The sequence below is a fragment of the Giraffa tippelskirchi genome, chromosome 5 (genome assembly GCF_054371585.1).
Source record: "Giraffa tippelskirchi isolate mGirTip1 chromosome 5, T2T-mGirTip1v1.2.pri, whole genome shotgun sequence".
Classification (NCBI taxonomy): Eukaryota; Metazoa; Chordata; class Mammalia; order Artiodactyla; family Giraffidae; genus Giraffa; species Giraffa tippelskirchi.
This window is the reverse complement of record NC_137279.1, coordinates 94,625,721-94,648,503: the sequence shown is the minus strand read 5'-3', so window position 1 is coordinate 94,648,503 and position 22,783 is coordinate 94,625,721. Positions and strand designations below refer to the sequence as shown.

General features: G+C 50.0%; 2 protein-coding genes across 6 annotated transcripts in view; one reads left to right on the top strand and one right to left on the bottom strand.

The window, feature by feature from the left end:
- The window catches only part of TDRD10 (tudor domain containing 10), a 63,718-nt gene extending 46,018 nt beyond the window's left edge, over positions 1 to 17,700 (top strand). For 3 of the 4 annotated variants that reach the window (XM_081494664.1, XM_081494666.1, XM_081494667.1), the window contains 7 exons: positions 2,948 to 2,990; positions 3,530 to 3,620; positions 3,998 to 4,145; positions 4,395 to 4,540; positions 4,772 to 4,926; positions 10,455 to 10,525; positions 10,722 to 11,150. In XM_081494664.1, the coding sequence (XP_081350790.1) occupies positions 2,948 to 2,990; positions 3,530 to 3,620; positions 3,998 to 4,145; positions 4,395 to 4,540; positions 4,772 to 4,926; positions 10,455 to 10,525; positions 10,722 to 10,754 (687 nt within the window). In that variant the 3' untranslated portion in view covers positions 10,755 to 11,150. Of the gene's footprint in view, positions 1 to 2,947; positions 2,991 to 3,529; positions 3,621 to 3,997; positions 4,146 to 4,394; positions 4,541 to 4,771; positions 4,927 to 10,454; positions 10,526 to 10,721; positions 11,151 to 17,344 lie in introns of those variants that run through there. The other variant, XM_081494665.1, reaches the window with a different exon arrangement.
- UBE2Q1 (ubiquitin conjugating enzyme E2 Q1) lies at positions 12,866 to 21,302 on the bottom strand. Of its 2 annotated transcripts, XM_081494668.1 has the most exons (13): positions 20,847 to 21,302; positions 18,527 to 18,631; positions 18,087 to 18,191; positions 17,440 to 17,490; positions 15,813 to 15,953; positions 15,513 to 15,597; positions 15,186 to 15,246; positions 14,900 to 14,990; positions 14,730 to 14,788; positions 14,599 to 14,647; positions 14,224 to 14,319; positions 13,829 to 13,895; positions 12,866 to 13,357 (listed from the first exon to the last, which is right to left on the bottom strand). In XM_081494668.1, exons 1-13 carry the CDS (start codon positions 21,171 to 21,173, stop codon positions 13,326 to 13,328), a joined length of 1,269 nt encoding a protein of 422 aa, XP_081350794.1. In that variant the 5' UTR covers positions 21,174 to 21,302; the 3' UTR covers positions 12,866 to 13,325. The 2 variants fall into 2 exon arrangements, with proteins under 2 accessions (XP_081350794.1, XP_081350795.1); XM_081494669.1 differs by lacking the exon at positions 18,087 to 18,191 and having other exon boundaries at positions 20,847 to 21,045.
- Between the last annotated feature and the right edge of the window lie 1,481 nt (positions 21,303 to 22,783).

Here is a 22,783-nt window from a genome sequence, read left to right as displayed (position 1 = left end):
AATAGGCTTGTTATATTTATATCTCTCAAATCATTAGGGAATAATAATTAGACCCGGAATGGTTTTCCGTGTTTCTGTATTAATAGTAATTTTTAGCTTGAAACCCCTGCTGATAATTGGTTCTTGAGATTGGTACATGGAACTGCCTTGCTAAGTGCTAAGTCGCTTCAGTCGTGTCCGACTCTGTGACCCTGTGGGCCGTAGCCCACCAGGCTCCTCTGGCCATGAGGATTTCCCAGACAAGATTGCTGGAGTGGGTTGCCATTTCCTTCTCCAGAGGATCTCCTTGACCCAGGTATTGAACCTGCATCTCTTAAACATCTGTCTCCTGCATTGCCAAGAAGTTCTTTACCACTAGCACCACCTGGGAAGCCCTGTTCAAATAAAAAGGCAGCTTCTGTGCTTGGCTAGAGGAGAGTTTTTAACACTGTCACTTTGGTTTGTGGTAGGTTAATAGCAGGGGCAGAATGATTTCACGTGGAGATTTTATCTGGGCCCCCTTGGTGGACTGTGCTAGTTCGCCTTCACGGAGGGCTCACTCTGCGGGCTCTGTAATGATCGCTTTGCTGTGTGAACCTGTTTAAACCCAGCAATAGGTGCTGCTGCTCTCCTGTCCTGCAGATGAGACGCCAAGGAACCAGGCCAAAGTTAGGAGCTCTATCCTTAAAGTTCTCGATCCAGGATTGGAGCCCAGTCTAACTCCAGAACCTTCACTTTTAACCTCTCTGTTTTAAAATTTTATTTATTTATTGGCTGCATTGGGTCTTTGTTGCTGTACTTGGGCCTTTTTCAGTTGCCACGAGCAGGGTCTAGTCTCTAGTTGTGGCACATGGGCTTCTCATTGTGGCGGCTTCTCTTGTGGAGCACAGGCTCTAGGGTGTGCGGGCTTCAGTAGTTGTGTCGCATGGGCTTAGTTGCCCTGCGGCATGTGGGATCTTCCTGGACTAGGGATTGAACCTGTGTCCCCTGCATTGGCAGGTGGACTCTTAAGCTCTGGACCATCAGGGAAGTCCCTTAACCTCTCTTCCATTTATCAAGCATCTATTTTGTGTCATGTCCCGAACAGATGCTGGCCAAAGTAGATCCTCACGTCAGGTATGATTCATGGTATTGAAGAGGAAACCAAGGTTTATATTAAGAATGTGCCCCAGTTCATTTCTCCTCCCTCCCTCCTTCTTTCTCTTTCTCTCTCCTTCTGTCTCTTTCTCTCACATATATTTGCTAAGAGCTTAACGTGTCTCAGACACTGTTCTGGGCCCTGAGGTTTCCTCGGCCATGAAGGTAGTTGTCAGAAGAGAGATGTGGTTCACATCAGGCTTAAATTCCAGTGGAAATACACATACAGTAAACCAGTAAAAAAGTGAATAAATAAGAAAATGCCCCTCCCCCCCAAAGAAAGAGGAAAAAGAAAATGCCAGATAGTATTACCAACCAGGATTCTTGGCCTCTTAGAAATTGATTAGAGGCCGGACAAGAAATTCAGGCAAAGCTTTCCTGGGTCCCCCTCTGCAGCAGCACCAGGAGGGAAAACAAGCACCAAGCTCTCTTGCTAGCTCCCAAGGTGGGATGAGCTGGGTCCTTATATGGGGTGAGCAGGGGCGTGTCCAGGGCCCAGGCCAGAGAGGTGGCTTAGGTGGTTAGCCCATGCCTTTGTGCATGGGGCAGGTACGGCACCCTGCTTTTGCTCCTAGTCTTCAGAAGTGGCACTGGATTTTGGGTTTCCCATCTTTTTCATATCTTGTCCATGATTCTCCCTGACTGCACATGCACGCAGTTATTTTTAGTCCCTTAGAGTTTCCATGTATTTTATTGTTGGAGGAGACATTTGTCCAGGTGTGAGCACTGCAGCAAAGGGTCCCAGGTCCCAGCCTGTCTCAGTGTAAGAAGCAAACATAGGACTAAAATGAGGTGATGTGATGTAGAGGAGTGGGGTCACTGAAGTGGTTCTTAGGGAGTCCTCTATGTGAGGAAGTGACGACTGAGATCTGGATGAAAGTCAGCCAACCGTGGGAAGACCAGGGAAAGAACATGCTAGACAGAGGGACTGCCTACAAATGCCTCAAAGGCGAGTGGGCAGAGAAGAGATCAGTGGAAAGAGGGTAGATCATGGTGGCCTTGGCGAGCCCACGTGGGCACTTTGGGTTTTCTCTGTAAGCACAATGGGAAGATGCTTGGTGGCCACAGTAACAGGGGCAGAGAGAGTGGGGTGGGGGGTGGTTTGGGTGGTGAGAGGATGAGGGGGGCCCCCACATCCAGTTGCTTCCAGTTTTCTCCTGATGAAGAGGCAAGTTCACAGGGTGGGTGTTGGGTGGGAGGTGTGGAGGGTTTGAAGAGAGGAGGGGGTGAGGTGTCATCCATTGGAGGGAAGGAAGGAAACTCACTAGGGGCTTTTGGAAGGATTGTGGCGTGTCCACTGGAGAACAGTGGCCGTATGTGTTCTCGGGCAGCGGGGGGCGTGGGAGAAGCAGGAACATAGCCAGGCAGGCAGATCTGTGGGTATAACCACGGTGGGGGGTTTCCAGATCAGGACAGTCGACAGAGGGAAGCCAGTGTGGATTGGGGGCTGCAGGACTGTAGTCTGTCTCCACCCAGACCTGCACCAGAGTAACCATCCCTACCTCTTTCTCCTCTTCTTTCCCGGAGAAGTGCCCACAGGGGCCTTGGAGCTAAGCAGTGCTGGGCTTCTGTGCCTGCGGGTCCTGGTGAGCGTTCCTGGTAGCATGCCCTCCCTCCCCCTTCTCTGCTCCTGAACCTCCTCTCTTTACTTGGCTCAGGATCCCCTGAGAGAATGGAGAAAACGGGGTGGGGTTCCCCAAACTCAGCTGAAGCCTGTGTCAGTCCAGGGGCTGTTGCTGCTCTCATCCAAATCTACTTGGAGAGACCCAGTATGTAAACAGTGAGATGAACACCACCATGCCTGAGTGATGCCTTTTCTCTTTCTCCCTAGATTTCAGAGAAGGCCTCTGCTCAAGGATTTGCTGGAACCACTGGTGAGATTCCCCAGCTGCCATCTGTTCCCAGGACGTGTCTTTGCAGCTCCCGATTTACCTCTCCCAGCCTCCTTCCAGCTTTGTCCTGCGTTGACCCCTCAGTGTAGAAAATATTTTTATTCCTCTAGGATGCCGTCTTTTTTTTTTTTTTTTTTTTTAAGATTTTTCTTGATGTGGACCATTTTTAAGGTCTTTGTTGAATTTGTTACAACATTGCCTCTGTTCTGTGGTTTGGTCCCTTGGCCACGAGGCATGTGGGATTCTAGCTCCCTGACCAGGGACTGAAAACGCACTCCCTGCAGTGGTGGGTGAAATACCAGCCGCTGGACCACCAGGGAGGTCCCTGGGATGCTTTGTTGATGAAAGAAGATCATCCAGCACACCTTCGCCACCCATCTGAGGGTCTAGAGGCTGAGACTGGGAAGGATGTAGTTTCGCCGCCCATCTCATCCTACCTCTGGGGTCTCTTAAGAGGGAAGTGGGAGGCAGTCCTCTGAGACAGCCCTGGTGCCTCCAGGACTCCACTTTCTGCCTTCCAGCTTGTCCACAGCTCACTCCTAAAGCTTCTGGTGAGCCCTGTGAAACAGAGAAACCCAAGACAAGCTTCTTTGCAGTTCCCATGGAAATGAGGTGAGCGGAGGTGTAGAGGGCACCAGCAAATGGCAATTGCAAACATCTGCTCGGTCCCTAGAGGGTGGGGGCAGGGATAGTATGGGGGTGGGGAATCAAGTTTTCATCATCAGACCTGCATCAGACCCATGCACTAAGGCCATGACCCACCGTAACTTACAAAGTCAGTCTCCTTTTCTGTACGGTGATAGCCTGGGACTCCCCCCACCCTGGATGCCCTGAGATCAGAGTGTCCGAGGCACTTGTCTTGTCCCCACCCTGGGGAGGGGCACAGCCCTCTTGTCAAGGTGACTCTCCTGCCCAGCATCCCCAGGACAGGCGTTGGTCAGATCTCTCTGCGTTCACCCCCTTCCCTCTGTTCCCTGCTCTTCTCACAGAGGGTCCTTCTTGGTGCTGCTCCTAAGGGAATGTTTCCGAGACCTGGACTGGCTGGCCACCATCCCTAGCATCGGCGGGGAGGTGGGGCTGCTGGTGACCAGTACTGTCCCTCAGACCCCCTTCTTCTGGGCCATGCACGTCACCGAGGTACGGGCTTATTGGTGATCCTCTGGGGCTTGGATCCCTCCTCGTGGAGCCCCACTAGGGTGAGCGTGGTGGACATCCAGAGGGGCGGCACTGTGATCCCTGGTTTGGCCTCACTCTCTCTTCCACCTCGTACCTTGGGTTCCCTTGGAGTGGGTGGATCAGTGGTGCTGATGGAACAGGTGATATCTGCCAAGACAGACGTGTGATACAGGCAGGCAGTGAGGCCTGCGGCGTTTGTACCGTCCACAGACTCTGTACCAGAACATGCAGGCCCTGTTCAGCGCCCTGGCCGAGGCGGAGGAGCAGCAGCCCTACCTGCACGACTCGGCGGTGCGGCGCGGGACCCGCGGTCTGGCCGAGTACCACCTGGGCAGTTACGGACTGGCCTGGAACAGGTATGTGCCGGGCAGGGCTAGAGGTTCGCTTCTCCATCCTCTGGACTCCCGTGTCTTTGCTGCTGCTGCTGCTTCTCTCAAGATCATTCCTGGTGATCACCTCTCCACCCAAGGCGGGGAACAGCATAGGGAGCTCTCTTTCCTCCTAGCCCAGACCTTCCAGCCCTCTCCATGAAGACTGCTCTGTGTGGGACCAGGTGGGACAAACCTCTTCTCCCTCCCTCCGGCCAGGTGCTGGGTGCTGGATCGCGTGGACTCCTGGGTGGTGGTCATGTTCGTGGATTTTGGCCGATCGGCCACCATCCCGGTGCAGTCCCTGCGCACCCTGGACAGTGACGACTTCTGGACCATCCCCCCTCTGACTCAGCCCTTCATGCTGGAGAAAGGTAAGGCGCCCTCCACCCTCCTCCAGAGAACCCAGGGGATGGTAGATGCTGTGTGTTCCTCCGGGGACCTGGGCAGGAAAGGCTTCTGCGTAGGGGCAGCCAAGGCCCTCAGGATGCCTTCCCTTCAGTCTCCATTCTTTTGGTCTCACTCTAGTTTTCAGCATCTGCCCCTTGCTGAGTTTTCTTGAGAATTTGGTTTTCATACCTGGTCTCCGAACAACAAGATCTGGAAGGGGACCTCAGGTGCTGCCTGAAGGCTGAGTTCTCTGGGTGGGGTGAGGGGAGGGCAAGCCTCCCACTCTTTCTTCTGCCGGAACTGCTCAGCTTCCATCTATTTCATGTACATTGAGTTTCGCTTAAGATTTCTTCAGAGAAGGATTCTTTGTAAAAAAAAAAAGTGGTAGTTGAAGACCAATGATAGGGGTTAGAGCAGTGGACTCAAGGTTGTTCCCGATGTCATCTTTATTACTTTAATTTTTTATTTAAATTGAAGTATAGTTGATTTACAGTATTGTGTTAGTTTCAGGTCTACAGCAAAGTGATTCAGTTATTTGCTGCTGTTGTTCAGTCGCTGTCGTGTTTGACTGTTTGTGACCCCATGGGCTGTGGCATGCCAGGTCTCCCTGTCCCACGCCACCTCCCAGAGTTCACCCAAGTTCATGTCCATTGAGTCAGTGATGCCATCCGACCATCTCATCCTCTGTCACCCTCTTCTCCTTTTGCCTTCAGTCTTTCCCAGAATCAGAGTCTTTTCCAATGAGTCGCCTATTGACCAACTCAGGTGGCCAAAGTACTTCAGCTTCAGCATCAGTCCTTCCAATGAGTATTCAGGGTTGATTTCACTTAGAATTGACTGGTTTGATCTCCTTGCTGTCCAAGGGACTCTCAAGAGTCTTCTCTAGACCACAGTTCAAAAGCATCAATTCTTCGGCATTCACCTTTCTTTATGGCCCAACTCTCACATCCATAGTGGAAAGACCATAGCTTTGACTCTACGGATCTTTGTTGGCGAAGTGATGTCTTTGCTTTTAAATATGCTATCTAGGTTTGTCCTTTAATATGTTATCTAGCCTTCCTTCCAAGAAGCAAATGACTTGAATTTCATGGCTGCAGTCACCATCTGCAGTGATTTTGGAGCCCAAGATGATGAGAAAATCTGTCACTACTTCCACTTCTTCTGCTTCTATTTGCCATGAAGTAATGGGACCAGAAGCTATGATCTTAGTTTTTTTAATGTTGAGTTTTAAGCCAGTGTTTTCACTCTCGTCTTTCACCCTTATCAAGAGGCTCTTTAGTTCCTCTTTGCTGTCTGTCATTAGAGTAGTATCTGAGGTTGTTGATATTTCTCCCAGCAATCTGATTCCAGCTTGTAACTCATCCAGCCCAGTGTTTCACATGATGTACTCTGCATATAAGTTAAATAAACAGGGTGACAATATACAGCCTTGTTGTACTGTTTTCCCAATTTTGAACCAGTCAGTTGTTTCATACAGGGTTCTAACTGTTGCTTCTTGACCTGCATACAGGTTTCTCATGAGACAGTAAGATGGTCTGGTATTCCCGTCTCTTTAAGAATTTTGAAGTTTGTTATGATTCACACAGTCAAAGGCTTTTGTGTATACAATGAAACTGAAGTAGATGTTTTTTCCGAAATTCCCTTGCTTTCTCTGATCCAATGAATGTTGGCAGTCTGTTCTCTGGTTCCTCTGCTTTTTCTAAACCAAGCTTGTATATCTGTAATTTCTCAATTCAAGTACTGCTGAAGCCTTTGAAAGATTTTGAACATAACTTGACTAGCATGGGAAGTGAACGCAATTGTCCAGTAGTTTGAACATTCTTCAGCGCTACCCTTCTTTGGAAGTGGGGTGAAAACTGACTTTTTCCAGTCCTATGGCCACTGCTGAGTTTTCCAAATTTGCTGACATACTGAGTGCAGCACTTTAACACCATCATCTTTTTGTATTTTAAATATCTCAGCTGGAATTCCATCACTTCTACTAACTTAATTGGCAGGAAGGCTTCCTAAAGCCCACTTGACTTCACATTCCAGGATGTCTGGCTCTAGGTGAGTGACCACACCATTGTGGTTATCTACATCATCAAGACCTTTTTTTGTACAGTTCTTCTGTGTATTCAGTTTTGTGTGTATGTGTGTGTATATATATATATATCTTCAAGTTTCTCTTCCATAAGAGGTTATTAGAGGATATTCACTGTAGTTCCCTGTACGTGCATGCTCAGTCATTTCAGTAGTGTCTGACTCTTTGAGACCCTGTGGACTGTAGCCTGCCAGGCTCCTCTGTCCATGAGGTTCTCCAGGCAAGAATACCAGAGTGGGTTGCCATGCCCTCCTCCAAGGGATCTCCCTGACCTCAGGATGAAATCTGTACCTGCCTGTGTCTTCCGCATTGCAGGTGGGTTCTTTACCCACTGAGCCACCTGGGAATCCCCATAATTCCTTGTGCTATATTTTAAATCCTTATTTTTTACCTATTTGACATATAATGGTATGTATCTGTTAATTCCATACTCCTAATTCATCCTTTCTCCAGCCCGTCGGTAACCATAATTTTGTTTTCTGTGTCTCCAAATCTGTTTCTGTTTTGTAAATAAGTTCACTTGTATTATTTTTTAGACTCCACTTATAAATGATATCACATAATATTTGGCTTTCTCTATCTGACTTCACTTAATATGATCTCTAGATCCATCCACGTTGCTGCATATGGCATTATTTCGTTCTTTTTTTGTGGTTTCTTTGTCCATTCGTCTGTTGATGGACATTTAGGTTGCTTTCCTGTCTTGGCTGTGAAGATATTGCTGCTGCTGTGAACTTTAGGGTGCGTATATCTTTTACTTTATTTGGCTGTGCTGGGTCTCAGTTGCGGCTTGCGGATCTTTTCAGTTGCAGCAGTGAACTCTTAGTAGCAGCATGCAGGATCTAGTTCCCTGACCAAGGATCAAACCTGGGCTCCTGACATTGGGAGTGTGATGTCTTAGCCCCTGAACCCCCAAGGAAGTCTCTGGGACACATGTATTGTTTTGAATTGGGAGTTTTTGTTTTTTCTGGATATATGCCCAGGAGTAGGATTGCTGGATCATATGGTAACTCTATTTTTAGTTTTTTAAAGAACCTCCATACTGTTCTCCAGGGCTTTCCAGGTGACTCTGTGGTGAAGAATCCACCTGCCAAGGCAGCAGATGCGAGTTCGATCTCTGGATGGGGAGGATCTCCTAGAGAAAGAAATGGCAACCTACTCCAGTGTTCTTGCCTGGGAAAATCCCATGGACAGAGGAGTCTGGCAGGCTACAGTCCAAGGGGTTGCAAAAGAGTCAGACAGGATCTAACAACTAAACAACAACAACAAATACTGTTCTCCATAGTGGCTGCACCAACTTATATTCCCACCAACAGTGCAGGAGGATTACTTTTTCTCCACACCCTCTCCAGCATTTATTATTTGTGAACTTGGTGAAGATGGTCATTCTGACTGGTGTGAGATGATAGCTCATTATGGTTTTGATTTGCATTTCTCTAATAATTAGCTATGTTGAGCATCTTTTCAGGTGCCCATTGGCCACCTCTGTGTCTTCTTTGGAGAAGTGTCTATTCAGGTCTAATGCCCATTTTAAAAAAATTTTCTTTATTCAGTTATTTTGGCTGTGCTGAGTCTTTGTTGCTGTACAAGCTTTTCTCTAGTTGTGGCAAGTGGGGGCTTCCCTAGTTGTGGTGCACATACTTCTCATTGCAGTGGCTTCTCTTGTTGTGGAGCACAGGCTATAGGGCGCATGGTTTTCAGTAGTTGCAGCACATGGGCTCAGTAGTTGCGGTTCCTGGGCTCTAGAGCACAGGCTCAGTAGTTGTGCGTGAGCTTAGTTGCTCTGCAGCAGGTGGGATCTTCCCGGACAAGGAAGGGAAACTGTGTCTCCTGCATTGGCAGGCAGATTCTTTACCACTGAGCCACCAGGGAAGCCCCTAATGCCCATTTTTTATTGAGTTGTTTGTTTTTTTGATGTTGAACTGTATGAACTGTTTGTCTATTTTTGAAATTAACCCCTTGTTGGTTGCATCATTTGCCAATATTTTCTCCAAGTCTGTCCGTTTTCTTTTTGTTTTATGGTTTCTTTTGCTGTGGAAAAGCTTGTAAATTTGATTAGGTTTCATTGGTTTATTTTTGCTTTTATTTCTCTGGCCTTGCAAGACTGATCTAAGAAAATATTGCTACAATTTTTGTCAGAGAATGTTTTGTGTTCTCTTCTAGGAGTTTTATGGTGTCATGTCTATGCTTAAGTCTTTAAACCATTTCGAGTTTATTTTTGTACATGATGTGAGGGGGTTGTTACTTTAGATCTGGACACCTGTGGGGCCTCAGTTCTGCAACTTTGAAATGGAGAGGCCACTTCTTTGCTCTGGCTCTCTCGAGACTGGGGTTTAAGTGAGATGTGAAAGGGTGAAAGAATGCTTTAAGGGGCTGAGGAGAAGTGGATGTGAAGACACACACACACACACGCAGAGGATAAGTGGATGTGAAGAAACACACACACACATACACACACACACACACTAAGATGGAAAAGCACCTCTACAAAGTGCAGAGCCAAGCCTCCCTGCTAGGCTTATGGGCTTGTGCCCAGTGGTGAGGGGGCACCACCCAGAGGTCGCCTTGGGTCATTGCATGAAGAGGCTCAGCTTGGGGACTAACACAAGCAGACAGGGCTGGGGAGCTTCTGGTAGGCTGAACCTGACTGCTTGGGTGTTGGAGGGTAGCCCAGAGTAAGGAGCTCCCTGCCCTCTAAGAGCAGTTCCAAGCCTGTCAGAGGGGCCAGAGTATGCAGCCCAGATGGGGTGTTGCTCAGCTCTCATGTGGACTATGGTCCTGAGGCCGGGTGGGCAGGTGTACAATTTTATGGATGGGGAAAGTAAGGCTCAGAAAAATGAGAGGGACTTCTTGTTTCATAGTAAGAAAGCGGCCTAGGTGAGGGTAGAACTGAGGTCTACCCCTTGATATGAGCCAGTTGCATGCATACAAACAGTCCCAGAGTATGGGCAGGGGGATGGCAGGAGCTGAGTAAGGGCAGACTGGATAAAGGTGAGTGTCCGACCAGCGCCCTGCCCTGCCTTGTCCCAGCAGGTGGGAACGCTCGCTAGTCATGGTATAAAGGCTCTCTGTCTTTTAACTTCCATCTCTCCAGCCAAAACTCTCAAAGCAGAGTTGAGTGAACCGTTTTCTGTCCCCAGAATTTCCATTAGGAAATGTACAATCTCAGATACTCGTAATCATTTTAACAAGTATAATGCTTCCTTTTATGTGCTCTCACTTTGCCCTCCCCCCTCCTCCCTCTTCAGTGCTGATTATCTCACGTTATCCTGGCAGCTGGGAGTGAGCTCTGACTAGCAGAGACTTGTCTGCATGAGTTGGTCTGCAGCCAGAACTCTTTGCTGCAGCCCCAGCCTCTCACTTCCCTCCCTTGCTCCTCCTGCCGGACCAAGAAATACCAAGGTTTTGTTCTTTTATTTTGTTTTGCAGGTATTTTGAGTTCAAATCAGGTTATCCATTGCATCCTCAAAGGGAAAATCACCGGTGCTTTGAACTTGGAGGTAACTGCCCTGTGTCTACTGTTCCTTCCCTCCCACCCCAGGGTCTCAGCTGTAGCCACGCCCCAGCCTCGGCCTGGATGCTGCATATTTACCTGTCATTCCTGTAGAGGAAGCAAACTGAAGTTGTCCAGGGGTTGGGTGGACTGCCTGGGGGGTGGTCCTTCCTTCCCACTCAGATTTTCTCTTTCTCTTCCAGTCACACATCCTGAAGTTTGAAGAGTTTAAGTGACGTGGTTACGATCAGCATGTTCCCTCTCCTGTCTAGATTCTGCCCACCCTGCCCTTTCACTCTTGAGGCCTTGGGGGTGACAAAGGCCACAGTGGTGCCCAGGACTGATTGAATTCCCCTTTGCCTTCCCCCAGCTCACTTCTCAATGTGTCATGTGTCTTCACCGTGAACATTTGAACCAAACGGGAGCTTCCATGAGGTTGAAAGTCTGATGTAGCCAGTGTATTCTTTCCTGTCTTTTTTTGTAACCTCAGAGCATGATATAAGTTGCCCTGACAGATTCTGGAGAATGGAGGGGCCCACTGCTTAATTTTCCTGGCATTCCATTGTAGAATCAGGTAGGGAGCATCTAAACATTGATATGTTGGCTTGGTGAATAAATGTTGGCATGCTTCACATTTGGGGTGATTCCTATCTAGCCACCCCTCCCCAACCCTGCCCTCTAAAACTGAAGCCACAGACTGGGAGCTGCCGTGTGCCGGCTATTTAAACCTTGTGTGGGACATAGATGTACACTTGCGTAAGATACAGGTTTATTTCCTTTTTCTTCGGCTTCTTGGTAGACAGAACACTGGTTCCAGATGATGCAGCCTTTTTTTTTTTTCCCTTAACTATGTAACTTCATTAGGAGCCTAACGTAAGGTCATAGAAAGGACTGCTAGGTTTGACAAGAAAAGTGGAAGATTTTCTTGGAGAGTTGCTGTTTATATCGCTATAGCACACAGGAGCTGGTGCTTCCCTTTACATCAGGTGAATGTGACCCCCCCATTCTTTCTTTAAATAATACTTTGATTAGAGCCAAACTATTTAAATAACTTTATTTGTTCCATCCTTTGGTAGATGAGAAAAATACATTACAAAATACATTGTACAGAGGACAGCTCACAACACACATTACTAAAAACACAACCTATGTAAGTTCCAGCCAGGGCTGGTGATAAGTTCAGAAAAAAGGCAGAGGCCTTGAGAACTAGATTTCAGCTCCATGAAATGTTTCCCTGTGGGTGCCTGCCCTCTTTATCTCCACCTCAGCATAAATGAGCACCCTGTACCAGGTCGGCGTGGTAGGGTTAGAGCAGCATTGAGTGGTTCCAGTGAACTCTTGAGTCTACCTGAAGCAGCAAGACATGAAAATCCCTTAATTGGGAGTGGGGGCCGGGGGGAGTGACCCAAGTTAAAATGTTGTGTCAAAGCATACAGAACTCTGGCATCCTAGAGGTTTCAGATGGCTGTGCTAAGTCTGAGCTAAGACACGTCCTCACTTGGCCATCCCTGGCCTCTGGCATTTGTCACCATCCGGTCTGTAGGCAGGTTCCAGGAGGCCGTCTCTGCACCGGAGCAAGCTCACAGACCAGGAGGGGCAGGCAGCACATCGATATTTAAACAGCAGGGACAGACCCAGCACTGACAGGTCAGCTCATGGACTTGCCTCTACAGCAGTTCTGAGCCCAAGTGGGGCACACAGGTAGACAGACCAAACCCCTTAAAGCTAATCCTTTCCCACGTTACGAAAGGATCTTAAAAGAATTCAGCCTCCAAGCCCAACAACTTACTTTGGAGCTCTGCCTGGCTTCTCCATTAAGAATAAATGAAGCAAGAGAGGAGCAGCAGCAAGGGAGCTACCAACCATTGCCCTTCAGTGCCACTTCCTGGGAGGGGGGCCAGTGAACACGAATGGTAGCTACACAGCCTGTTGCTGACATCAGAAGGACCACATACATGCTTGAGACTGTGGCCCCATCCCTATTCAGTTCATTTAAAAGTAGTTCTGTGAAGCAGCCTCTTAGGCCTTCTTCTGTTATTTTTCTTAGAAATTTGAAAGCATCTGTGACTAGAAGTCTTTAACGAGTAAGGGTCATCATTTCAGCCTGCTTTGTGGTTCAGCAGGCGGAGCTCTGCCTTCCCAGGGGGTACAAGTCTGGTTACTCCAGAGCCCTTCAGGCTGAGGCAGGCCTGTGCTTCAGCTCACCTCTGGCTTTAGCAGCGAAGTGGAGCCCCTCATGGCTACCAAAGCCACAGTGAACCTGGTACCCCTCCCCCCACTGCTCAAGGAATTCAGGGGATGGGGGAAGGGTGAGGTATGGAAATAAAGATGAGTCAAGACCAGCCTCTTCAAATTAACAAACTGTAATTGTTTTCCCAAAGATACATTTTTTTTCCATACACATCCATCATACACTGTAACCAAAAAAAGCAGTGTACATGAAATAAGAGAAAATAAATTAAAAATCCATAGCATAGGTAAGGAGGCTCTAGTCTGGAGCACAGCTGAGTTTCCAGCAATATAAGGAGGCTCGAAAGTTTCTTTTATAAGAATGCCTGCTAGCAAGGGTTCCAGCCAGGTGGTTGGTTGGTTTGTAAGTCAGTCTTGAGTACTTGAAACAGTTCTGTGTGTTTTTTTTTTTCCTTAGCGTTTAGAATAGCCATCATTGTCCTGCAATAGGCAGAGCTATCACGTCCAGGAAAAATGAGGGAGGGAACCACAGAGGCAGCGTGAGATCCAAATACAGCATTCAAAGGTAATTGGTCCAGTGGTGCCTGGGGAAAGAGGAAGGGGATGGCACTCCTGGGTTAGCCATCTTCCTTCGGGGGTGTGTACCAGCCTGCAAAGAAATGGAAGAAAATGGTGAGGCGGAGGCTGTTTTGTCCACCCTCCTAGCCTTAATCACTGAAGACGTCTCCAGGGTCAAAGATGGAAGAGATCCTGGAAAGGGCCTCCTGGTGCAGGGAGAGAAGGTATATGGGCAGGTGAGGAACTGCCTGCTTGGAGATTGTAAGGAAAGGGAGAATGATGCACCCAACCTGAGATGACACCAGAGTGAGGTGAGCTTGCTCACAGGGCAGTGGGCAGGTGGGGCAGCACCCAGTCTACCAGTGCTCTGGCCACCACTGCTCTTACTGGAGGAGAGGTGGTACACGTTATCCTCCACCTCACTGAATTCCTTGAACAGGGACAGGTGCTGTGCTAACAGGTGGAAAAGGCTCAGAAACCAAAAGGGGTTCTTGCTGTTTGGCTGGATGGAAACCTCGGGCTTGGCAAAGGTCCGAATCTCAAGTCGTGGCTCCAGCCTCACCATTTTTTTCGTGGATCTGCACCAAGGACTTGTAGGACTGCTGTGCTCTTGTCAGACTGTATTGAGACTGGGGAGAGGAAGCCACCAGATCAGGCCACCAGACAAGGCCAGCTGTGGCCTTGCTGCCACCCAGAGACCCAGCTCCCAGTACTGTGCTGTACTGACCGACTAAGTACCCTCCACCTGGGAGGTCCCCACAGGGAAGCTTTCCCCTTCCAGACCTGCACCCTCCCCAGTCTTCAGCTGCCCTGAGGCCGAGGCCCTGCTCTGTTCCCACTGCGGGTACACTAGGCCCACTCGCTGATGCTGCGGCTCAGTCCCACGGTGGCCTCCTAGTGGCCTAAACTGTACATGGCTCCCACCAGTCCCACCAGGCCAGGGTCTGGGCTCCTTACTTTGTTGGCTCCAAACTGCACTCGTGCTTTTCCCTTCACCAGTGTGGCACTGATCTGCATGATCACTGACTCTATTGAGTAGGCACTGCTCCAGCCCTAAGTAACAATGTGGGCAGAGTAAACGAGTCAGCAGACTTTACAGAGAAACCCGATGCTTGTTCTCCAGAGAGCAGCTGCAGCAATGGAAGGGCCCCTGCCCTTCACTCCCAGAACAGCCATCACCCATTTGCCCAGGTCAGTGGGTGCAGGCCCTGCCAGGCAGAATGAAAGGGCTATTTATGCCCATCACCCAACCCTTGGTGGGGGGTGGTGAGGGGTAAAGGTCAGCCTAGCCCTGCCCAGGCCAGCCAGGCAAAGAATGAGAGACAGGCTCACCTGCTTGGTGAGAAGTTCCATGCAGATGGCACCTCCGCCCAGAACATACCTGCAGAAGAAAGGTTAGTTAGCTGTGCCTGGCAAAAGCTCCCCAACCCTTCCTCACCCTCTGCCCTTGCTGGGCCACTCACCCTCCAGAGAGGACTGGAGACACAACCCTGACAAACGGCGGGTCAAAGGGAAAGTTATCCTGAGGGAGAGACGGAAGCAGCTGTCAGGGAAGGGAGGTCAGGGCCCTCTGCAGGACTGGAAGGTGGGAAGGATGCCTAGGCCCAGGAGGGATTGGAAAGGAAGGACTTACTTTAAAAGAAAAGTTAAGTAGGATGAAGTCAGCTCCTTCTTTCTCTTTGAGGATCTGGAGATCGTTGTGCAAAGCGCTGTCCTGGTCAACTCTAGGAAACAACCAGTTTAGGCTCAGCTCTGGGTCTAACTCAGGAGCCTTGAGGTTCCCACCGCCCCTGGGGCAAGCAGCAGAGGGCCAAGCCACTGCCCACACCAGCTCCCAGGATGGCTGGCCCTGGAGACTCCCATCACGGTGATTTCACTCACTACTCAACTTCCTTTCCAATCCCACAGTCCCTACTTACTTGAGGAGTTTGACATTCCAATCATACAGACTGTCATTCACGAGTTCGACTGCATAGTTTCCTGAAGGAGGGAAGAAGAGGGATGTTATCAGATGATGGTCCCAGTGCTAAGTGGGACCCGATGCCAATTCCTCTCCCAGGCTGAAAAGAAAAAAAGGTCAAAGGCTCCCGGTTCATCCCACATAGACATACATCCAATCTAAGCCACTCCGAGAGGTGTTCCATCCTTGGCCTAAAAACTTGGTCAGCATCCATGTATCTGCTGCCGCCACCATGTCCTTCTTTCTGAAAAGCTCGTGTTCAGATCCCGCTGTGAGGCAAACTTACCACCTTTGAAACTCTGTGATCGGTATATATCCCTGAGCTCCTTCATCAGCCGGTCAGTAGCCTGCACCGAGCCAGATACTGCACCCTGCAAAGGAGGCATGGAGGACAGAACATCTCACAGTCTTGTGCTAGACTTGAGGGGTAGGCCAGCAGCATGCCCCAGGGTTAGGCAAGGATGAGGCCCACTGATAACCCACCCCAAAGAGGATGCTGTTTCCCACCCTGACACCTGATGGCCTACCACCTCCCAGCCAGCACCAGCCAACCCCTCCACCCAGCTTCTCCCTAGAGGGCACGTACATTTAAGTAATCTTGCCTCTGGTTCTTTTTAATTTTCTCTAGTATGGCCAAGTTTTCTTTTCCGATGCCATCATCTTCAGATTTCTTGCCCTCAGCTGGCTCTTCTTCTTTCATTTCATAGTGATCTAGGTCTTCTGTGTCCTAGGGGGAAGTGTGGGGTAGGAGTGGGATAAAAGAAAGAAAGGAACACATTGTGGAGAAGGGCCTTTCCCTTCTCCAGTCCCATATGACTTAGAGCTGCAGGTGGAGAAAGATAGACAGCTGCAGTCTGTCTGGCAGCCGAGTGAGTACAATACCCTTTCCACTGCTGGAAAGCTCCCAGCCCCACTCCCTTCACAATCTAAAAGATGAGGCAAATCTCTCCTATTCAGTTCTCAAGCTGCAGGGCTACGAAAAGGTCTAGGGAAAGCAAGCAGAGACTCGGCTTTCTTGTTCCCTAGACCTACCCTGCCCCAACTATCCCTACAGCTCTCCCTTGGCAGCACAAACTCTTCCTTAATTCCTAGAATGACTTTGGCCTGACACTGCGACTCAAAGCTCATGTTTCATCAGGTGACTTCTGTACCCAGGAGTTCCCAGGACTCCAGGTCTAAAGGAGAAACCTCCTGCCTTCCCAAGTGCAAGAACTGAGGAGATAGGCAGAGGCACCCACTGCCAAGATGGAAATAAGGAAGGGGGTCCAGAATGCAGAGGTCAAGAACAGAACCAGCCCCTATTCACCCTGCTCGAAGTGAGGAACTAGTTCATTGTACATGGGGAAGGAGCCCATATCAGCCAGACTTTGGAGGGCTGTCTGCAGTCTGACAGGAGAATGTTTCACTTATCCTGGGCCCTTTGTGCAGCTTAAGACCCTGACAAAAGTTACAGAACCTACCATGTTAATTCAGTGCAGAGAAACAAAGTAATCATGATCTCCTCTCTCTGGCAGGATGTGGCTATACTAATTTCCTGATTATTATATTAGTTGCTGCGATGCTAGACACACTAGCTCATTTAGTTCTTATAACCACCATGCCATTATTTTATCATTACCCCCTTACTATAAATGAGAAAGCTGAGGTCCAGGTGAGGTTATCATGCCCACAAAGTCATACAACTCTTAATAGAACTAACATGCACATCAAATTTGGTCTAACTCTCAAGTTCAAGTTCTTAACCAAGTTGTTTTTAGAGAGTATCACCAATTATTTAGCACTTATGAAGCCTTTCACATGCAATGCCTTATTTAATCTTAAAGACAACCCTACGTAGTAGATATTATCATCCCATTTTATAAATAAGAAAACTGCAGAAACAGTACCTTAGTAGAATAGGTAAAATCCCCCAATCAAGAGAGCTGGGAGATAGAGGATGCAAGCTCAAGTCTGACTACAAAGCCATCCAAGATTAACATAGTGACTATTTAGTGTAAACAGATTTGCACCTATCTGTCTTCAGTGGTTGGACGTGGGTGCCCTGTCTCCTCTGCTACACTGCTGTTCCCCTAGGTCAGTACCTCTGTCTTTATTCATTTGCTATTTCTCTCTCCCCAGGTCTAGACTGGAGCTCTGAGCTCTGTACATAGCAGGCTCTCAATGCTGCTGACCGAAAAAAAGTCCTACCAGTACCGTCTTGGGTAGAAGCCTACCTCAGGCATCTCTTCATCTTCATCTTCCGAAGACACATCTTCCTGTGTACACTGCAGTGAGGAAGGAAAAGATGGAAGTCAGACCCTGGTGGCTTCCTAGAATGCAGCCTCTGACCTACTGCCCTCTGGGTATGGAAGCTGTGCTCCCGCCCATAAGACTACCAGCCTCTCCACCAGTCAGAACTGCGTGGAAGCAACAGTCCAGGGAATGACTTCACTACCAGTCCACTATACGCCAAACAATAAAAGAGAAGCACAATGGCTGTTTCTGCCACCTAACTCACAAATCCCAGTTTAATCTCCCCAAGAACCCCTTTACTCAATCATCTCTAGACTGAACTGCATTCTTGGACCTTAACAAGGGGCCTCAGTCCCCAATGGTTACCTACTGCTAAAGGTAAAGTCCCCCCTGAGGGATGACCTTGCCCAGGAGAAAGAGTCTTATCAGAGGGGTGAAGTTACTGGTGCCCCATTTAGCTGGATTCCAAACATCTGGAGGAGAGGCCGACAGTCATTATATGTGTACGTGTCTGGAGTAGCGCTGGAGAGAAGCTTCTGCAGGTTCATCTCAATTAACATGTATTTCCTGAGTGCTGTTTGTGGAGGTAACTCTGCGTAACAGGGTTCAAAGCCCCTCAGGTGCTCACCTGCTCAGCTGGCAAGGGCTGATCCAGCATCTCCACATCTGGATGCTGAGGGAGGTTATAGAGTTTACACAGGTCGGAGATGATCCTCTTCAGATGCTGCAATAGCTAGGGTAGGGGATCACAGTGACATCAGACACTCCTTCCCCACCCCAATACCGACAGGTACATGGGTGAACTCTTATCTCAGCCCCCAAGTTGGTACCTAGTTCTCTAGAACTTACAGACCACAGGGCTGTGGGGAAGAGCTTACGGGACGAATCCTGGGTCAGGTGCAGGGCTCTCCCTCTGGCTGCAGGAAGCAACTCCCCCAGGACGTCTGCCTCAAATGTTCAGGCTACTGCACCACCCACTTTCCAGACACATGTTTCACCGGATGTTTTCATGGCATGGGTCTCTCAGGAGGAAAATGCACTCCCTCCTCAACACCTTGGCCCCCTCACCAGAGTATTCCCTTTCTTTATGTCCACCAGCCTCTCCAAGACAGCAGCCAAGTTAGGGTCATCGGACTCCACTGACCAGATGGGGGGCACCGCAGGGTATGACTCCTAAGGGGGAAAGAGTAGGGAGAGCAGTCAAGACGGGAGACTCTGGGGAAAGCTAGATTTTGCCTGCCTTCCACGCCCCAAGACTTCTAGTCCCTTTGCTCTCCACCATCTGCCCAACACACATATACAAGCCCACCTCAGCAGGCAGGTTCCCAACAAATCCCAGACCAGGAGAAAAAAGTCCCTGGGATGACCCTTTCCAAGAAGCCTGGTCCTTTTCTTTCAAGAGTAAACATCAAAGCAGCAGCACAGCCAAACTGTGCTGACGATGAGTATGGTTTCCTACCTCCTGTGTTGCCTCGACAAGCTCCAGACCTTAAGTTCTCCCACACCCAACACCCAGACCTCCGACCCTCCTTAATCAGAGAAAAGGATCACCTCATCACAATCACAATGGCAGAAAAAAACCAGAGACCACAGATTACTTTCATTTTAGCTAGGGACGGAGGAATTAAAAACTAGATTATGTCTCTAAAACCTGAAAGTAAAAGTGTGGCAGGAAGAATCTTCCCATTCCACTCCTTGTTGAACCCCTCAAAGGCCACTTCTCCCCACCTCTCCTTTGGGAACCTGCCACCCTCAGTCCAGGCGTAGGCTGTAGGGCTCCACATGGCAGGCTGGGAGAAAGAAGCCTACGCTGCTAACATTCCCAGCATTCTTGAGCCATGGTGCCAAATGCAGCCTGACCAGACTCCCCCTCTGCCCAAATAAAGGGGGCCAGTTCAAGCCAAGTCTTCTTTATAGTGGTCACAGGGAGTCTTAGAATCTTCTAAACTAACCTCTTTCCAGGGACAAAGACAGTAGACGGCCTCTGGCAACTGGGAAGGCAAGTAGAAGGGGGAAAACCTACCCTTAAGGAATTGAAAGCATAATTCAGGTAAGGAATCAATCCCAAAAGTTTCCACATATACCAAGGGAACCTCCTAAAAAGGTCTTAAACCCTGCCACTGCTCTAATCCTCAATCCTGGAGGAAAACAAATTATCAAAGATGCTCAAGTCATCAGCTCATAGAGCCACACCTTGTCCTTCAATCTCCACTTTTTAGTATGAAAAAACATGAGAGAGGAAAATGGAACACGTGAGTTTTGGTGGGGCCCCATCCAACCCAAGCTGAGGCTTGCCTCACCAAACCTTGACCTGGTTTGATGCAAGAAAAGGATAGTAAACAAGAACCATGTGAACTGAATTCAGGCCCTCAAGTGCTACACAATTCACAAGTCTTTCTCCAGACTACTCCCACTTGCAGTGTGCCTGCCTGGATAAAGTACTGTCCCCTGGCTCGCTACCCGGTGCTCCCAGTAGGGTCAACACTACCACACTAGGTGGTATCAATCATTTTAAGTGCTATACCATGCAGTATCAGGTATTCCCAGATTACCAGACGCCAACCCTATTCACAGAATGTTTGAGGATAGCCTAGGCAGAAGACGTGTAAGGTGTTTCCCAGCCCCGCACACCTAGGATGGAATGATGCTCACTGGGAGAAAAGGAACTGTTACCACTCAGAACAAATGAGATTGCCCTTGCACATCACCATCATTACCAGGAAAGGCAACAACCCAGGGCAACTAGAGATATCCATAGGGAACAGGATGGGAGTGGCAGCTACCAGCTGGGGCAAAATGAGGAGAGTTAGAGGTTACACCAGAATAAAAAGCAATCCAAAGAAGAGGAACCAAAGGAGTCAGTGAATTGCAATCACTGGTAAAATTCAGAGAAGAGGGGCTCAATGACAGACACCTGGGCAGGGATCTCACAGGTGGCAACGTCCTAAATCAAAGGTACTGCTGAGAAGGGGGAAATCACAGAAATCTACAGAATTCCAAGCCAGGTCCTTCCAGCTAAAGTCAATGAAGAGGCCTGAAACCCTGAGATGGGGGGGGGAGGGACGGGGAAGAGGGACATTCCCAGGTGTCAAGAAAAGTCGTGAAGTAACCAAAATGAGCCAAAATTATGAACCTCGCGATGTGGGTGGGTAATGGAAAGGGGTAGTCGAGGCGCCATATGTCAGGGTGTCCCTGACTATGAAGGGTAGAGATTCTGGGTGCACGGCAGAATCTCAAGCGTCAGAAACAAGTGCAACCTGAAGAAAAAGAGCCGAACCCCGAGAGGGGATTCGGCCTCCCAGGTCTTTCAAGAGCAAAAAGCTGTGTGGGGTGATTCCGAGACCCAGACAAGAGGACCCCAGAGACGCGCACGCGAGGGGGTCCTCACCGTGATGTTGCAGTGGATGCGGACGGGATCCCCAGGCACCGACCCCCGTGGGGGGAGATGCGGTCCGGGCGCGGCCCCCGCCCCGGCCCCTCCGGCCCCAGCCAGCAGGAACTCGCAGCTCAGCTCGTCCAGGCAGGCGCTGGCAATGCGGAAGCGCTCGTGGCCGCGGTGGAAGATGGACTCGAGCAGCTTCAGCTCCCGCCTCAGGCAGGGCCCCGGCCCCGGGCCCCCCCCCGGGCCGCCCCCGGCCCCCGGCGCCGCCCCCTGGCCCCCCAGCTGCTGCCCCGGCCCCGGCTGCTGCTGCCCCTGCGGCTGCGGCTGCTGCATCCTCCGCTCCGCTCCGCTCCGGGGCCGGCGGGCCGGGAGCCTCCGGCCTCCGCTCCGGGCTCCGCCGCCGCCGCCGCCGCCGCCGCCGCGGTCCGCACTTCCTGATCCCCCCTTCGCCAAGATGGCGCCGCCGCCACCTCCGGGACAGGGCCCCCCCCTCCGCTCGCCGGCCCCCCCACCGCCGGAAGCCGCGCGCCCCTCCTCCTCCTCCTTTTCGGCGGCCCCGCCTCCGTCCCCCGTCACGTGACCTCACTGCTCCGACCTCCTTCACGTGACACCTCTCTACTTCCCGCCCCCTTGTTCTGTACAACCACCCTCCACATGTGACCCGGGGCTTCGGGCTCGCCGCCTTCAGCTCCTCAGTGCGTGTTTACGTACGGCGTGCGTGCGTGCTAGAGCCCTCGCCGGCGAGCCCCTCTCACGTGACCCGGCGCCACGTGCTCCCAGGGGCTACCTGCGCGGGACCGTGTTTCCTGCTCTGGGCCCTTCTTCCCCCGCCCGGAGCCCTGGTGAACATGCAAGGTCCTCAGTGAGCAGAGAAGAAAGAGAGAGAGCTGCGGTCGCCTCTATGTCATCTGTATCCTGCACCCACCCGTCTGTCCTCGGCGCACAGTCCCCGAGGCTCTGTTCCCTTGGGGCCACACTGAAATGAGGAGGGGCGTGTGATTGGGGAAGGAGCCAGGGACCCGGTTACAGGAGGCCTGGGTTGTCATCCCGGATGTTTTGTGACCTTGGGTTAACCACCTTCCCTGAGTTTTCTCATCTGTGCAATGATTTTGATGAGGATGCTAATGCTTGCTTTGCCTGCTCCGGAGGATTGGATGCGAGGAGATCGCAGAGTGATCGCTGGTCAATTCTGTACGACGAGTAGTCTATAGCTGACTCTTAGCGCTTATCAGCCCCTTTGGGTCTGAACATGGGTCGGGGAGGGACAACACAAGCTTCCTCTGCAGGGTTATGGAAGGAGGACGTCACTAGTCTAAACATTTAACCCGGCAATAAAATGAAAGGAGACCACAATCCCAGTCCAAAATCTGTCGGGCTTGTCGCAGTGGTCCTGGCATAGCCGGTGTAGGCGGCAGTGCTTCCAGGGCCTCGCTAGGTGGCACCATTACGAAGGACAAAGCTGGCTGAGGTTCCAGAGACCCGTAGTTGGCATTCCTCTTCCAAGGGCAGGTGTTAGCCCAGGTAGGGCCTGATGGGTTCTATAGAGCCAACTCGGCGCTTGAGCAGCTGGCCAGATTGCTACTTTCACTTGGACTAAAATGAGTTAGTCTTTGTGGGAACTTGACTGTGCACCTCGGTGCTTTGTTATGGGCTACTCATTTATGTTGTCAGTGGAGGTTGGTAAAGGACTTCATTGGCTAAATTGGGTTCCGGGTGTTCAAAGATGATTTATCTCCTTTTGGGAGACTGGACAGTTAGCTACATGTCACTTTTATGAATGTGCAAATTGGGAGCATAAAAGGCTGTGCTAAGAATTCCTGTTAATTGAAGTATATTCAGTATCTCGTTATAACCTGTAATAGAAAATGATGGGGAAAAAAAAATTGGGTTAGCCAAAATGTTCGCTTGAGTTTTTCTGTAACATTGTATGGAAAAACCTGAAC

What these genes read in the sequence shown, in the direction of transcription:
- UBE2Q1 (XM_081494668.1), bottom strand. Translation starts at nt 21,173, where the DNA reads ATGCAGCAGCCGCAGCCGCAGGGGCAGCAGCAGCCGGGGCCGGGGCAG. An exon ending in GCATCCACTGCAACATCACG is followed by an intron (nt 18,632 to 20,846) that starts GTGAGGACCCCC and finishes TTTCCCCCTTAG; the next exon opens with GAGTCATACCCTGCGGTGCC. An exon ending in TGGAATGTCAAACTCCTCAA is followed by an intron (nt 14,991 to 15,185) that starts GTAAGTAGGGAC and finishes GTTGTTTCCTAG; the next exon opens with AGTTGACCAGGACAGCGCTT.